The sequence below is a fragment of the Nestor notabilis genome, unplaced genomic scaffold (assembly GCF_000696875.1).
Source record: "Nestor notabilis isolate BGI_N333 unplaced genomic scaffold, ASM69687v1 scaffold9673, whole genome shotgun sequence".
NCBI lineage: Eukaryota > Metazoa > Chordata > Aves > Psittaciformes > Psittacidae > Nestor > Nestor notabilis.
The window spans coordinates 395-17,713 of record NW_009923270.1 but is presented as its reverse complement, the minus strand read 5'-3'; the positions used below and the strand labels follow the sequence as shown (position 1 = coordinate 17,713).

At 43.7% G+C, this 17,319-nt stretch overlaps 1 protein-coding gene across 1 annotated transcript in view; it reads left to right on the top strand.

Moving 5' to 3' along the window:
• The window catches only part of EXT1 (exostosin glycosyltransferase 1), a 25,476-nt gene that overhangs the window by 7,763 nt on the left and 394 nt on the right, over positions 1 to 17,319 (top strand). The window contains exons 4-9 of the mRNA XM_010012054.1: positions 3,922 to 4,054; positions 5,401 to 5,519; positions 6,236 to 6,331; positions 9,082 to 9,171; positions 12,842 to 13,002; positions 14,146 to 14,317. Of these exons, the coding sequence (XP_010010356.1) occupies positions 3,922 to 4,054; positions 5,401 to 5,519; positions 6,236 to 6,331; positions 9,082 to 9,171; positions 12,842 to 13,002; positions 14,146 to 14,317 (771 nt within the window). The remainder of the gene's footprint in view (positions 1 to 3,921; positions 4,055 to 5,400; positions 5,520 to 6,235; positions 6,332 to 9,081; positions 9,172 to 12,841; positions 13,003 to 14,145; positions 14,318 to 17,319) is intronic.

Sequence of the window (17,319 nt, the reverse complement as noted above, 5' to 3'; positions counted from 1 at the left end):
CTCCGCGCCCTGGGAAGAGCATGTCTTCATCTGTGCTGCCTGTTGGGAGCTGCTCTGCATCCTCAACCTCCCCATAAGCACTGATGAGGTGGTGATAATTACCACAGCCCATGCCAGGATCAGACTCACAAAGCTGGAAGACCGTGTGCCATTGCTCACAGCCTGATTTACCCTTAAAGAATCACTGAGGGACAGACAGCGTGTCCATTCCCAGCAAGCACCCTCTTGTCAATAGGGCTTGCTACAAGAGGAGCACATGGCTCTCCTCACTGCCCCTCTCCTGCCTGTTCTGGACTTGCTCTGGAGGGGACATAACCTGCAGCCCCCTTGGCCTGGGTGTCCGTCACATCAAGCTCCGACGCCTACCAATGTGTTTTTAGCACTGCTCTCGGACACACTGGCACATGTGGCTGCCGGGGGCCTAGAACCCATAGTAAAGCTGAAGCAGGTGGGCAACCAGCAAGCTGGAGCTTCCAGTCGGAGGGGAAAAACTTACAGGGAAACAAAAAGTCTTCCCGGAAGGTTTAATTTAATGAAACCAAGTAATGTATGCCTGGTGTTGAAGCTTTTTCATTTGTTTGCAAGAGTGGTTTTAGTTTGAGGTGGGTTTTGTTTATTTTTTAGTTCAGAACTCTCCTAAATTTTTGAGACAGCTGTTAGGAATTCTGTTCCTCTGAACAGATACTTATTTCACATTTCAACTTGCCTAAGTAAAGCCCAGAGTTAACTTTCCTTAGGAAAGGAATAAAGCAGTTGAGAGTGATTTTTATTGTGTGTCCAAAATCTTCAAGCAGTATATCCTCTTCTTAAATTCTGATGTCTGAAAGTAAATTCTTAGCAGGATTATTTATTTTCTGGTGGATGTTACCTATCTTCTGTTGTAACACTATTATGTCGAGAGTGCTCTAATAGTGCTACACATCACCACAATAGCCACTTGCCTGCTAACCACAGTGCCAGTACCTCTGCACGTGTGAGGATATCAGTGAAGTCTTCACCAACTCAGGTGTCTCCAGGGGCTTTATCCTGTACACCACTGAAAGTTTAAAGGTCCTCAGTCTCACATATGGTGCCCTAAGCCAAATAGCTCATAGTCCAGAATAAGAGTTTGAATCATTTGGCCACCAACCCCATACTGCAGGCACAGAGGAACTGCCCAGCCACGGGCATGGTGTGGACTGGGAAATGCCTGCTGCAGGCTGCTGGGTGGGAGCGCTGGCAGCACAGCAGTGGACTGCTGCAAACACTACCTGGACACGTGCTCCAGGGAATCTGCATGTTTTCAGCTTGGTCTGCTCTGGAAAGAAACCCAAAACATCCCTAAATCCCTTTATGACGTGCTTAGTCCTCCACTGGCGAAGAGGAGGGGAGGGGGACAGCACAAAGTACAGACAAGGAATGTTTGATGCTTGGCCGGGGCATGTTGAGAAGCAGCAATGATTAAGGCAATATGTGAACTTTTTGAAGTGTGAGGATGAAGAAGACAAAAATATTGGACTATTAATGAATTCCAAAAAGAAAAGGGAGATCTTGCCAGATCCTAACCCCTTCCTTCTCTTATTAAACTTCCTGTCATGCCTCATCACTGGAGAGGCCGTGTAGCTGCTGTCTGTCTGTACAATATGTGCAGTGCAGTACACTCCGCATTTTAATTGATCAGCCCTCCACATTATCTGTTTTTATACTTTCCTGTTCTCATTCTGCCACGTTGTCTTTTCTCCTCTGTCATGTCAGACAGCTAGGTTTCTTTTGTAGACCAGGAGTGTGATAAATTAATCCTCCATTTGTTAACTGAGATAAATCACCGCGGGCAGCTCCCCAGCCTGGTGCTCGTGAGGTTGGTGTGCTTGACATGCACCAGTGTGTGGGGTGGCACCGGGGCCCTGCTCTCGTTAGAGGTGAGCTCCCTCTGGGTGCGTTGAATGCCAGCCATGTGTTTCCCCTGCAGCCAGCACAATGGAAAACTCCACTGTCTCTGAAAACCGCCTGACCATGTAAATTCACAGACTTCTCTTTACCTGATTATGCCCCAGTTCTGAGAATGGGGGAGGAAGGAGCTGCAATGTTTAGACCTTGTGGTAAACACTTGACAGTATGTACTTTCTAGGTTCTGTCTTTGTTTAGTGGCATAACTGGCAGATGGAGAAACAAGAGCCATCATCTTTTTTTTCTCTCCTCACTACCACGAAGGAGATCTGACTACTGGTACACCTAATTTGCCAAACAGAAGTACTCAGATACGCTCTTGTCAGTGATGGAAATACAGTTCTTAGTCTGTTATTCAAAGACCAAAAAAAACCCTTAAATTAACTTACTCAAGTGAGTGAATTAGTGCATATTAGCTATGGTAATTGGCTGGAGGCGAAATTCAGACAAGCATGCAAATGCCCAGCATTTGCCCCAGTTTAGCAGTGCGTATATTGCCACCAGCAAGGAATTGTCTAGCACAATGTAACTGGTGTTTTAATGTGTTCTTGTCATGGCAATCAAAACTTTCAGGAAAACAACTGCTCATGCTAATGCTTATTCATGTTTCTGTATTGACCAAACGTCCCTGAACTCATCTGCTTACAGAGATTTTAGCTTGTTTAGTCTCCAGCAGCTGCTTTTGTTCAGCTGGTCTTTTTGCTTGCTTTTGTTTTGCCTGTGCTGTGGGTATATATCTTCTTTAGTTTCATGGATTTTAAGGCCAAAATGAATGATGAGGGATCAGATTTAGTCCAACTTTAGACCCATGGAGTTTCACCCAGATAGACCTATATTAAGGCTAGAGATACTAAGTTAGGAGAACCAACGTGTTCTTGGCACTTGAGCATTGTGCAATGCATAAACTGCCAGTTCCATGAAATCTTCTTAGGAGATGGCAAATGAGCTGCAGAAGAAGGCAAGGCAGTCCTGCTTAACTAACTTAGGGGAAAATTCTTTCTTCACCACCCCATGGCCCTTTGCAGTGTCCCATCTCCTGATCTGCCAACCTCTTCTGCTCTGAGGGAAGGCAAATCTGCAAAAACATGTGGCCCAGCAGCGGCTTGCACTTAGAAAGCTGCATCTTATTTGAAGGCTGAATTTGTCCAATTACAGCTTCCCACCACTTAACCTTGTTATGCCTTTGCAGCAAGTTTGAAAAGGCTCCCACCACTGTAAGAACCACTGTGGTTCTTGCAGACAGGCATCTGTTGTGAAGTAACTGTAGTTTTATAAATACGTATTAATTGTGCAGCCTTGTATCTTTTTTTTGTGGGTTTTTTTATTGTGGCTAGATGATAAAGTAGATGACCTAGCAATCTCTTCTGACCTTAAAAATCTAGGAATCTGTTTGTGGCCCTCTACAGAGACAGACAGTAGTTGTCAAAATACCTTTTTCTGTTTCATCCAACAAGGAACTGTTGTAGAACTTAGAAGTGGAATCAGTGATGTATCTGAATGCTAATATCCCTTTATAATTAAGCAAAAATGAATAATTAGTGCAGCCTGATTTGCTGAAAGTCTTTGTGGTTTTGAATGCTCTCATTATCTCAAAATAATACCTAGCTCTGTAATGCCATCCTCAAATAATTATCTTCTGTGAGTCCTGGATAGTAAAACTGACAATGAACTAATCAGGCTTACAACTGCTAAGATACTCTAATAGACAAAATATTTGACTTAAAATACAAAATGAAATGAAATGCAAGGTCTCCAGGTCCAGAGGGACTAACGAGGTGCTCTGAAGCCTATTGCACAGAGCCTGAGCTGCTGAAGTGGTGTCCAAGTGTGCAGGTTCGGTGTCATTTTAAGAGAGATTAAGCAGGAGTGTTTAGTAATTTGCGTGCCTCAGCTTTTTGCAGAATAGGTGATGATTCCGGTCAGCTGGAGTCGCTGAAGCTTCTACCAGTGACTGTTACAGCCTATTTAAACATCATTACCTCTCTTGTTTTCCAGATTATTCAGGACAGAATATTTAAGCACATATCACGTAACAGCTTAATATGGAACAAACATCCTGGAGGGTTATTTGTACTGCCACAGTATTCCTCATATCTGGGAGATTTTCCTTACTACTATGCTAATCTCGGTGAGTGAATCCTTGCTGTAATCTACTGGTACTGGGAATTTCAGGTGGACATTTGGAATTTGATCTTTGAATAGCATGTGGCACTTGACTTACCATTCATTTCCAGTTAATGATGCCTTTTGTTTATCCTGTCTCAGTCTTCCCTGACCAGTGTAGGCTGGAATGTCTCTGACTTATCAACATGCATCATGTGCCCCTTGCTTGCAAAGATTGCTTTAAAAAAATCTATGTCCCTTCATACTTTTCAGTTGGCAGTAATTAATGCCTGAGTTGCTGACCCATTCATGGCCCGAGGGGACATACTAGGAATAGCTTTTTGCTTTCTTTGTTTATTTGTGCTTGGCAAATTGGAAAAGTGGTAATTTACCCATGACACTTGTTATTGGAGTGCATAGTTGGTATGGATTTATTCTCTGTATAATTTATTCTCTCTATATGTGTCTTCATATGGATCCCACTAGAAGGAATGACTAGGGCTCAGGTTTATGGCCGTTTCCTGAAGCAGAGCTTAAACAATGAGTTCTGCAGGAGAATGTGCCTGCAGGCTGAAGTGATCCTGCTTCCAGACTGCTGCTGCTTTTGGCTCAGCCTGTGCCATCCCACTTGTGTGGATCTGTACTGCTCACCTGCTAAAAATTCACAGTTAAAAAGGGAGAAGAAGGTTTCTGTGGGAATTTTGATGAAAAACGACTTTGACCCCACACAGATGAATTTAGATGAGATTGAGAGCAGTAATGAAGGGTAGACGCCAGCAGGATCTGTTATTTCAGGCAGAAAAGGAAATCATAGTGAGACAAAAATACCAGAATGGAAGGCAAGGCTGCAAGCACAATTATCGGCTCAGGAGGTAACTGAAGGTGCATGTGGATGGGGATCGACCCAGAAAGAGCAAAAATGTGACAGAGGCTGTAACGGAACTGAGGAAACTGAACAAGCTTCTGGAAGTTGTGGAGATAATCAGTAGGAAACATCGAGTATCCAGAGCCAGGCAGCAAAACAGGGCCCATGTCAAGAAAGTCATTTGGTTGAAGAAGCTAGATGTCAATATTATCCATGGGACAAACTGGATGAAAGAAAGAGATTGCAGGACATCTGCAGAAATAGTGAGTAAGAAAAGGCAGTAATTTTGTTGAAGTCAGGGATTTCAGAGGATGTGGGAGTTAAAGGGAAGTGTGATCTTCTCTGAAGCATCTGGTGTTCCTAGTATCTGAGACAAAAGGATATGGCCTAAAAAAACATGGCAAGGTTTGCATTAAGTGCAGATTATTTTTCCATCTCCAGAGTCCTTTAATTTGTACTAATGGGGGCAGTTTTGTCTTTACTGTACACATATCTCTTCACTCCAGGTCTGAAGCCTCTTTCCACATTCACTGCCGTTATCCACGCAGTTACTCCCCTGGTTTCCCAATCTCAGCCTGTGCTGAAACTCCTGGTTGCTGTAGCCAAGTCCCAGTACTGTGCACAGGTAAGCAGTGCTGTTTGACTGTCAGTCACACTGGAGACAAAACTACTATCCCAGGAGTGAAGAGCCTACTGACTTCAGATCTTCTCAGTCCTGTATCGATCCCCTATTCTAATTTTGATGTTTCTATTCTCTGATATTTCTACTGTCTGTGACCCACATGCACGGGAAGCAAATATTCTGAGTATGGTAAGAATGGAATATAGACAGTCATTAAACCCTTCTGTTTCATGAGGCAGGTAAAATAGTGTCTGCACTTTAAAGATCAGGATTGCGTGTGCCGCAAACTGCAGAAGGATGTCTGTGCCTCAAGAGCCCCTGTGTGATCTTCCTTCCTCCCGCTGTGGCCGGGATTTTGGCTTCTCTAGAAGAAACCTTGGGGAATTCAGTGGGAGCACCCTCTTGCAGTGGAGTGTCACAAGTGGTTTAGCCTTTAATGAGAGCCAAAGTAAATCAGTTACATCCTTATGACCTGGCTGAGATAGAGACTTTCTGAGTTGCTGTCCAGCCTGTATTTGCCTGAGAGGACATATATTGTAAATAGTTGGGATGGGTGAAATTACTGTAGGAAGTTTTATTTTTATACAGATTTGTATCTTTGTTGTTGTTTTTGAAATTCCTGACTTGAATTTAACATTTCTGTCTGGAGATCTGAGACCTTAGGGTTTGGACTGCATTGCCACAAAGGTCTCTGATCATGGTCCAACATTGTCTTTCAGATTATTGTTTTATGGAATTGTGATAAACCCCTCCCAGCCAAACACCGCTGGCCTGCCACTTCTGTGCCTGTCATAGTCATTGAAGGAGAGAGCAAGGTAGGTGGAGAGAAGCATGGTAAAAGATTGCCTGTATTCTCCAGTGGGACCAGAATTTAGTTTTCAGCAGCTTTGGTGAAAGCTTTGTAGTTCCCACAGTTGTGACAGTTCCTTTCTGTTCCTTGGCCTTTTGTACCAGCTTGGGCACAGATCCGTGTTTCATGCATGAGGCCCGTGCTCTCAGAAATCATCAGCATGGCAGTTAATGCCATGAATCCCAGATTCACAGGTGGGACCCAGTTTTGAAATGTGGCCCCAAGAGTAGGTAGTGCTGACCCCGTTTTTGGAGATTTCTGTCTCTGCTGGTGCATCAAAGTAGTGATGCAGCTGGATTCATTGAGTCTGAGCGGTCACATGCTAGGCTTGGGGGTCAGCTGTGGATTCAAAAGCAGAGAAGAGATGAGAATGAATGGTATTAAATTGCCTTTGAAAAGTACATTCTCTTATGGCATGTAGGGTACTGCTGCCAGTGGTGGGATCCTATCACCATAAAAAAGGGACACTTGAGTGGGAACAAAACCACCATGTCATCTCTTGCTGTGCCACGCACTTGTTTGTTTTTACTTCCACAAAGATGAAATAGACACCACCTAGATGAGAGAATAGGGGTTGTTTAAAATCCACGCTGAAGCGGATGATTCCTTTCCAAATGCAGGACTGAGAAGCAGGACTTACTGCTTCTGGGCTCTGACTGAGATAGATAGATTTTGGCTGGTCCCCTCTGCAGTCTCTGTCAGATGGCTCTTACATTTACAAAGAGAACTTGCAGTTGCTTTGGCAGTATAATCCTATTTTGAATTTATAGTCCTGTCTTTGGTCTTTTCCCCCAGCCACCTTAACAAGGAGAAGGTGAAAGCCCTGCGAGGTTGGCAGCTAATGGCTCTTGCCTTAGCTGGCCATGTAGAGTGTCAGGGGAGTTGCTGCAGGGCCAAGAAAGGCTGCAGTGATTTCTGAGCCTTTTGAAATTTGTGGTTTTTTTCTTTCTTTTTGGAAAACTTGCAGAGGTGAGATAGAGGAGAAAATCTCTGACCAGTTCTACAGTGTTTGTAGAAATTGGCCCCAAGCACTGTTTAGATTACAAATGAGTCTCCTGAGTACACAAAGGTGTGTTTATAGTGGACAGTCTCTTCCCTCTAATATCCCAGCATATGCCAAATGGCTTCTTGAAAAACAGAAAAGCTGTTTGTTTAGACAAAGCTTGCAGAGCCAGAGCAGTGCAATTCAAAGGTTGCACAAAGGAACTGATTTTCATCTTCAGACTTAACTGCAGCGTACTGGCAGGCACAGTTACTCCGTGCAGATGTGCACAGAGGTCTGCCTTTACCTAACCTTCACTGTTCCCCATGAAATCAAGAAGTATTATCACACCCATTTTACAAAAGGGAGCTTTAGCTACAAAAGCAAATACAAGGGTAGTCCCAACTCTTGTACTATTTGACAGTTTTACACTGCCTGTAAAAGAGCTGGGCTGAGAACCCAGGTCTCCTGCTGACTGCTTCCTGTGCTTTGCCTTAGTGTAAGCAAAGCAAAACCATCAACCCCAGCCAGACCACCCTTTCCTCACAGTCACTGCCCCCCTGGACCAAGGCCATTGTAGCAATGAAGGTGGATACTCTCCAGACACACACCATGAACATCCTGATTATGGAGGCAGAGCTTTTTCTGAATGGAGGCATAGATTACAAAGACTTGCTTCCAAACCCATTGCAGGGGGTGCAGAACTGATCATGCCTGTTACGAGAGACATGTAAAACTTCTTCATGTCCCCATTTCCATACAGTGATTCCCTCTTACCAGGCCTGATTTTTGTAGTGTTTTCTTGGATAATAAATTGGAAAAGAAGTCTATTAACTAGCCAGGCTATTTTTCCTAGCAAATGAGGGAAACAAATCATCTTGTGTCCTTGTTACTATTCATCAATTCTCAAAAGGTGCTAATTAGTCTGCTAAAGAAACCATATGGATTCTCATTTCTCGCTGTTACCTTTTTGATCCCTACTTGCCAATCTATTTCCTATTACTTTGAGAACTGTCCTGACATAGTTTTAAAAAACTTGTTCTGGTTATAAATGATATATATATATAGCTATGTCATTTACTATGTCATTTAAGAATGTGACTTTTTAAAATGCTACAGTACCAATATAGTTCTTGATGCAGGTGAAGCTCAGCTGGTACACATGTTCTTCAGCATATTCGCATTTTCTGATGGAGAATGTTGTACGATTTGGCAGCAGCTCCCTGTGGATACAACAGTACAGAGATGGAGCTGTACCGCTTTGCAGGGGAACCATCCTGGTAGCATAGTGTCCTTCACACACAGCCTGGACTGCTTGGCTTCCCAGCTGCATCACCTTATCAACGTTCATTATCCTTGATCCTCACACCCCATAGGAGAGCAGAGGGACAGTCCTAGCTACCAGGGAAAAAATCCTCCCTAGTGAAACTGTAGGTACATCTGATCCTTAGTACAGACTATTGCAGATTGTCACAAGAGGAAAGGAGCCTGCTCCAGAGACGGGGGTCTGATCAGAAATTACTCCTCAGGTAGAAGGTATAGGCTGACTGATGGGGTGATGAAAATGACAGTATTTCACTCTTGACCTGAAGTGTCCTTTCCATCAGACAGAGATACGTGATGTATATCAGACCAGAGGAGATAAGAGTGGGGAATAAAATGGAGAATTTCTTTTGGAAATGAGTCCTTCAAGTGGGTTTTTTTCCTCCCCTTCTTGCCTTGGATACTCACAGGTTATGAGCAGTCGCTTCCTACCCTACGACAACATAGTGACAGATGCAGTGCTAAGCCTGGATGAGGACACCGTGCTTTCAACCACTGAGGTAAGGGTCCCTGTCATCCTGGGGGAGTCTCCTTGGCTCCTCAGCTCAGCCTGAGCACAGCAGATAGGTTCTTCTCTTGGCTTTGTCAGTGAGCAACTGTTGTAAGATTTCCTGCTACGCTCCTCAGATTTAACATGTTGCACTTGTTTCAGCAACCCTGCCACTGCCATCAGAGGAGCTTTTTGCCCTGGTTAATTGGCTCATCATTAGCATATGGCTCTTCCGTTCCTTATTATTTTAGTAACATAGCTGCAGGCGGGTGTAGGCAGCCAAGAGCAGTCAGCTTTAATACTCTGTTCTCACTTTCCTGATTGGGGTAGCTTTTTTCCCCCCATGTTATCAGTAGGGTGTAGGTGGGAAGGGATGTCAGCAGCAAGGGAATGCTGTCACTTCAAAAGAGCGTTGCCACCCTAGTGCAGGATTTGATGAGGAATGCTCACTCACCATTGTCACCCCACAAAATTGGAGATCTTTGCTAGTTTAGATGTTGGAGTATTTGTGCCAAGAGCAAGATAGTGCTAAGAAAAGAAACATACTGTAGAAAACCAATTTTTACAACTGGGATGAGTATTGATTTCTGGAACCTCTTCCTGAGAAACACAGGGGAAACTGACGACAGTTTATATAAAGTGCAATATTTGGGAAATACATTATTAATGGCCAGGGAATAGCTTGGAAAACTTGATTTTCTTGGTTTTCCCTTTTTTTCCCCGTGTTCATGGCCATTCCCTTCTCCCCAGTTCACCTTTATAAAAGTGCTTTATTTTAGTGATAGGGACCTTTCACTAATGCTACCACTATTTATATGTCAGTGAAGGCATGCCTGACATTGGTCACCAGTCACTGCTATATACCCTAAGATGTCACTGAACTTGTTCTAAATGGATGAAATTGCACCCACTCTTCTCCCCCGTACAGGTTTGTGGTGCTGTGGTTAGACTGTTTCGGAAGAAGCCAGGGTTAGCCCTCTTTTGCTGCACAGATTGAAGTGCTTGGCATTAAACCTATTTGATACCAAGATTACACCTTAGTAGTTTCTGCTAGATGAGGAGCAATACAGCTGCTGCCAAAGCACTTGTGTGCAAAGCCCTGCACAGCCAAAAAACCCCAAAACAAAAAAAAAGGCATTTATCCTAGCGCTGGATTCCCAAGCAGGTTGTTGATCAGGCTGGAGGGTCCTGTCTGAGCTGCCCTGGGGGCCATGGTAAGACCTCTCAGGCACTTCATTGCACTGAGGTGGTATTTACAGCAATCCAGCCTGTGGATTTCATGAGGATTTGGGGCTTTGCTTTGTTTTCACTGGTATTTAGTCATCATCCAAACTTTGGAGTCATTCAGGCTTCTGGAATGCATATGAAGTAAATAGTGTTTCTCATTTGGCTTGGCCATGCTTTACCCTAAACATTCTGAAACGCAAATATTTGTTGTTGTGTGAGACAACATAGACATTTCTTTGTGGCTTCCTCCCTCCTGTGAGCAGCTTGTAGCCGATACTGCATGTTTGCACGGTGGGTATTGGCTCTGTGAGCCCCACTGGCCTCTGTGCTGTAGAGAACCAGCGGGCCAGCTTTTGCTAGCACCCACCTTGCATCTTCAGCATGCCTCTGCATGGGTGGCAGGGTCAGCAGGTCTCTTTGGTGGCTCTCTGAGAGGAACTGGGGCCTTTCTGTTGCTTCACTTCCCTTGTCGTGCAGCTCAGGCAAAGAAACAGTATATTGAAACACTGACTTGGTGTGAAACTTCCCTTGAAATTAACTGCTCATGGGTGGTCATTGTGGCAGTTTCAGAGCCCAGAAAAGGCAATTCAGAAACATGGTCAAACACGATCACTTCCCTGTTGAGAGGAGCTGTCACCAGTCGCATCCTCCGCACTGTCTGGCTGTAGTGAAATAGAGGTTTTCCATTCACAACAGAATGGCACATGATGGCTTTTGGGAGAGAAGCTGTTTCACGTGAGCAGAGGGATGTTTGCCTGGGAAGTAATTAGAAATCAGCACGGGTCAGAAGTGGTAGAGAGACTATCAGTTTTTTCCTGCTGATCAGCTGAGTGATAATGCTGCTGGAAATGATAGAGGATGACAACTGGGGGTTTCTTTAATAAAGGGAAATTTCTCTTAGGGTGGTTGCTTTAGAGCATCTCCCTGGACCAATACTTGAAAGCACAAGTGAGGGCACTGAATGTGGCTGCTTTGTTATTTATTTAAGTTTGAGATTCTCAGACTTCTGTAAAGAAAACAGATGTCACGTTTTATGGGAAAGGGCTTTACAGGGGGAAAAAAAACGCCAACCACTTCAGTTCTTTCATGTGGTATTGATTTGGATGAGATCAGAACTATCACAACGGTAACTGGTTTGTGCACATTGTCTTTCTAGTTGGCGTCAGATTCCTTGAAACAGCTTGAAAGAAAATAACCAGTCCCTAACTTTGTGTTCCAGTACATGTGTGACTCTTCTGTTTCATAAAAACACTTGTAAATGCGAGAAGTCTGACAGTAATCACACAAAATGTGACTGTTCTCAGAGCAGCTATTCTTTATCTAACCTCTACACACTTGACTTTGGCTGGGTTCTTGGAAGGTTTTTCAAGCATTTTTGTGCAGTTTTAGGTCCCTCTGGTACTGGCGGGAAATCAGTGTGCAGTGCAGATACAAAACTCATTTTCCTGGGTTGGACTGGGGCAACTAGAATTGTCTTTAGCTCTTTTTAAAATCCCGGTCTAGCTTGAGCTCCAAAATCTAAGCTGGAGTGGAGAGACTTCAAGGTTCCAGCTTCACAGTGATCAAAATATTCCCATGTTATTTTTACCAATCTCCTTTCAAATCTAGTGCTGACAGGCCTTCAGCAAATGACCCAAATCATCCCTTTCCTGGTGTCGCCAGGATTTGTTGGGTGGGATCCTGGGATAGCAATGTCCTGTCACCTTTTCAATTCTCAAATAAGCTGAGTTATTAAAGTAGTTGCAGCAAGACAATAAAATAAACAGAAAAAGCCCCATTGTTGTCAGCATCTGACACCTTCTTGTGGCCCATACAGCATCAAGCATTTTTCTTAAAGTATAGGCTTCTAAAGCCATTTAACTACATGGGAATCCTGCCTTCCTCTTTATTAGGCTGTATGTTTAACCATCTTGGTCATATAGACAGCCTTAAAAGTATGACCTGCATGGTCCTTGAAGGCTCAAAATGGATGGAAAATATAAAAGGACTCCTCATTGATAGCCTGTTCTAATCTTGCTGAGCCACCCTTATAATTTAAGGCGCCTGACTCCTGATTTTCCAAGCTTTGTGTTAACAGTACCAAAAGATGTGCAAAAGTTTCAGTTTTCCACATAGCTATTACCACTCTGTGTTGCGTCTTAAGTATAAATACATGCACCTACACCCATTCTTTCTGTAACTAGAAAAGGTTTGATATGTAAAGGGCAAGTTTGAAAATGTTAATGTAATGCTGCGATGCTCTAGTCTCTCTTTAACAGGAACCATTAAAATGTGCATAATTACAGGGCAAAATGTCAAGCAGTCAGTTTAATTTACTGATGAATACATAGAATTAATGTTTTGCAACAGTTCCAAGATTTTGAGTTACGAATTAGTGGCAAGGTAATATTTTGTTTTGTTGACATTTGTTGAAGCACTTTCAGTATTCATTTGGCCTGTGCCTTTGTCCGCAGGTGGATTTTGCCTTTACAGTTTGGCAGAGTTTTCCAGAGAGGATTGTAGGGTACCCTGCTCGCAGTCACTTCTGGGACAACACTAAGGAGAGGTGGGGGTATACCTCCAAATGGACTAATGACTATTCCATGGTATTGACAGGAGCTGCTATTTACCACAAGTAAGAACCCAGAGCATCTGCTATCCTCCTTCTGTATGAAACAAAATAGTAAGGGGGGCGGGAAGGGGGGCTGAAGAACATTCTTCCGGGGAGGGGGAAAAAATGAAAAGATAATAAATGGGTCTACTTTTTATGGGGTAATAATTTAAGTTCTTGGTTTAGCTCTGGGGATCTGGTAATCATTATTGCGCTTGTTTGGTCTCTTTGAAGTCACTTGTATTTTGAAGCAGTCGGACTGCTCTTTTTAACATCAGGAATTACACACTTCAAAGAGTTCCCGAATTCATTAAGCTGCTCTGCTGAATGGCCTGTAGCATAGCAGAAAGGAGGTTACTTCCAGACCAGCTCTGGGTATGTGTCGGCTGACAGCTGCAGACCGCAAAGTCTTCTGGCTACTCTAGAAATGTAGTACAGTGGACACATCACAGATCAGCAGATTGGAAAAACACCCTGTTGTTAGGACTTCAGCAGACCAAGACCTCTCTAGATGTTAGGAGAAAGTCAGCAAATTCTGGATTATCTAGTCCACATCCCTGCAAAGGTGAAGACGAGCCATAGGGGATGATACAGGCCGAGAGAAGAATAATTTGGACAGTAAGAATCATAGAATGTTTTTTGTTGGAAGGGACCTCAAAGATCATCTAGTTCCAACCCCCTGCCATAGGCAGGAACACCTTCCAGTAGACCAAGTTGCTCAAAGCCCCATCCAAGCTGGCCCTGAACACTGCCAGGAATGAAGAATCCACAGGAATGTAAGGACAGTAGTAGACCAGTTTAATAGAGTTCTCTCCAACTGAACAACTTTGAAAGAACTGGTGGGGGATGAATTCACCCATGTTCTCTATTGCATTATAGCAATGTGGTGCTTCTCCATTATCTTGATACTTAGGTCTGCATTAATTCTTTCAACCCAGTTACATAAAAGGGCCATGTTTTGTTTCTCCATTAGCACTGTTTAATGTCTTGATGAGAGACTGATTTGCTCTCTCTTCTTGTTCGAGGCTGAAGGAAGGAAGTAGAATAGCCAGAGTTGAGTACAAAACTTATGTCTGAACTGAGACAGACACAAACAGACATTTGCTGGAGTTTGTAATCCCTGACAGCCCAGTGGCTTGTATTAATAATGCTACTGTTGATTTCCAGATATTATCACTACCTGTACACTCATTACCTGCCTGCCAGCCTAAAGAATATGGTGGACCAACTGGCCAATTGTGAGGACATTCTAATGAATTTTTTGGTGTCAGCTGTGACAAAATTGCCTCCAATCAAAGTAACACAGAAAAAACAGTATAAGGAGACCATGATGGGACAGGTATGTATCCACAGCATGTTCTAGCAGTTGGGAAGTATTGATAATGTAATGGCTTGACTTGTAGGTTAGGCTTAGAGAGTGATACAATTCTGTCAATTTTTTTGCAGTTTTTAGTTTAGTGGGACTGTAAATAGACTTTAGATAAGCTTATTATAATGAAAGAAAAGGAGAAACATCTACTATGGATGACCACTGTCCTTCACAGATTTCTCACCCCAAACTCATGGAACTGATGATTGTGGTGACAGAATTTCAGTTAAACTCTAGTTTTCTAATTAAATATTCTAGACCTAAGACCTAGTCATGGAATGCTGGAAGCAGAAATAAATTCTAGAAAGGATTTCTATTTTTTCATTATTATTATTAATTAACATAATGTACTAGGCCGTCCCTGTGCTATTGTAAAGCATACAGTGTGATTTAAGCACTGACATCAGATTGTCACAACAGAGGTAATTTGTGATGTTCAAGGTTTTTTTCTACAAGGAGCATTTTGTCCTGTGGTCACACCATCACTCACTAGCAGTCATGAAATGCTTGATTTAAATCTTCTTCCAGTTACTGGATAAGCACTCTGTCATTGCAGAAATGCATATACCTTCTAGTAACAGGGATACAGGGTAACCTGGGAGCACTTTTCCTCCTGCCCTGTGTGGGAAAGGGATAGTAGGGAACAGCAAGTCCTGCAAGACCCGCAAGTCCTAAACAGCTTACCATCTGTGTTGTCATGGTGTTTGTGATCCTCACTACAAACAGTACCATGATAACTAGATGGGGCAGAAGAAAGAAGGGGCTCTCTATTTCCCCCTCACATTTTCTCCTATTAGCATTAGTTGGATCTTTGACTGGGGAATGGCCATGCCAGTTTGTAGGCTCCCTATCTGTATGCCATTGTGCTTCCATGTGAGGTATAGGTAGCATTCAGCAATTCTGACTCATCTGGGTACCCAGGAGTCCTTCTGTGTACAAGAAGATGCCATCTAGAAAGTATCTATTGCTTCCAGTTTGAGCTTCACCTCTCCACAGGGCCGTGCGCTGGCTGTTTGGCAAAGTCTGAACATCTATTTTTCTTCTTATAGCACGGGTGACATGAGTCAGCCATGAACTATAACTCTCTCCTAGAGACAAGTTGTTCCTGCAGCTTTGGGAAATGTAATGGACCATGTTCATAATTCCTTGAAAGACAAATAAAAAATTAACATAACCTCGGTGTTGTGACAGAGATTAATAGTGGTATGGAAATTCACTGTTAATGGCAGAATGTCTGCTATAATCCTCTAGCAGCAAGCTTTTGCTTGCTCTTTCGTGGCTCGGTATAATAAGAGTCTGTAATCAATGCACATTATAACCTACCACTTGAGCTAAACTGGACAGGCCTTGGACAAAGATCAAGTTTGATACAGCATTCATTTGGCAAGTCCCTGACTTTATCAGTTTCTTCATGTTCTAATTAGCATACTTTGAGTTTATGAATTTGTATTTGTTTTTAAAGTAAAGTGTAGTGGAAACCTGAGTGCTAAAGAAAGATACATGAGAAGTGGCACAAAAACAAAACCCCTTGGGTTCTTAGCATTCATACTTTATTTTAAATAATAGTTTTATTATGTTTATAAACATATTTTAGGTACAGATGAAGAATAGTAACTGCTTCAGATCTTTTAAGGCTTTATTTTTCCAGAGGTGCTGAGTTTCAATGGGCTTTCAAGGGAATTACAGCTGCCCTGAGCTTTGGAAAATCAGGCCACAGTGTTTTTTGCATGTATGCATGCAAAGACCATGGTCTTTTCCTTGGGTCAGAGTTTAACATGATGTAATTTGGAACTCCAGTTAATTTTCTCTGTCCTGAAGACAATACGGTCTTACACACTGGCCTTGGCCAGTGGGATTCCTGGAAGCACCCTACTTTTCCCTACAGGACATCTACACACATGAGTAATGCCCAACACATAAGGACTTCTGCTGAGCTCAGTTAGAAGCTGGTTTAAATTATTTGTGAATAAATTTCTTCAGGTCTGGACTGCAAAAGTGTAGTTTTAGCCTGAGAAACCATTGTAAAGTGTTTTCAACCTTCACCTGAAAGCTATGGGCAGCAGCTGGCCTGTGTTTGGCTGTGCTCTTCCAGTGGAAAGCTGTGGCCACCTCGACTTTGCTGGTGGCTTTTAAGGACTTCTTCTACCTCTGAAATAGCTGGAGGTTTGGGGAAAAAGAAAAGGACGAGGGTTGGGGTGAGGTAGTGAGCAGGAGGGCTTTGGGAGGGCTGCTTGGGGGTGTCACGCTCCGTGTCAGGCTGGCTCTTGGCTGAACTCAGGTGCGCTGCCTTCAGTGCTGCTTTGGAAGTCAGGGCTGGCCAGCTCGCCATTGCCAGCTCCCGCTGTGGGCAGCGTGTCCTTCGCCTTGTTTGGCCCCTGCCACTGAGCAGATTCCACAGATCACAGAATCATTAGTGTTGGAAGGGGCCTCTGGAGATCATCCAGTCCAACCCCCCTGCCACGGCTGGGCCACCTACAGCAGGTTACACAGGAACGTGTCCAGGAGGGTTCTGAATGTCTGCAAAGAGGGAGACTCCGCAACCCCCCTGGGCAGCCTGTTCATGCTCTGCCACCTTCAGTGTGTAAAAGTTCTTCCTCATGTTGAGGTGAAACACATGAACACGTGTTCTCGTGTTTTAGTTTATGGCCAGTGCTCCTCATCCTGTCACTGGGCACCACTGAAAAGAGTCTGACTCCATCCTTCTGGCACCCACTGTTGAGATACATATATAGATGTATTAATGAGATGCCCTCTCAGTCTTCTCTAGACTAACAGGCCCAGCACCCACAATCACTCCTTATAAGAGAGATGCTCCAGACCCCTGGTCATTCTTGTGGCCACTGCTGGACCCTCTCCAATAGTTCCCTGTCTTTCTTGCACTGAGGAGCCCAGAACTGGACACAGCACTCCAGATGTGGCCTCACCAGGGGCGAGTACAGGGGCAGGATCACCTCCTGGACCTGCTGTCCACA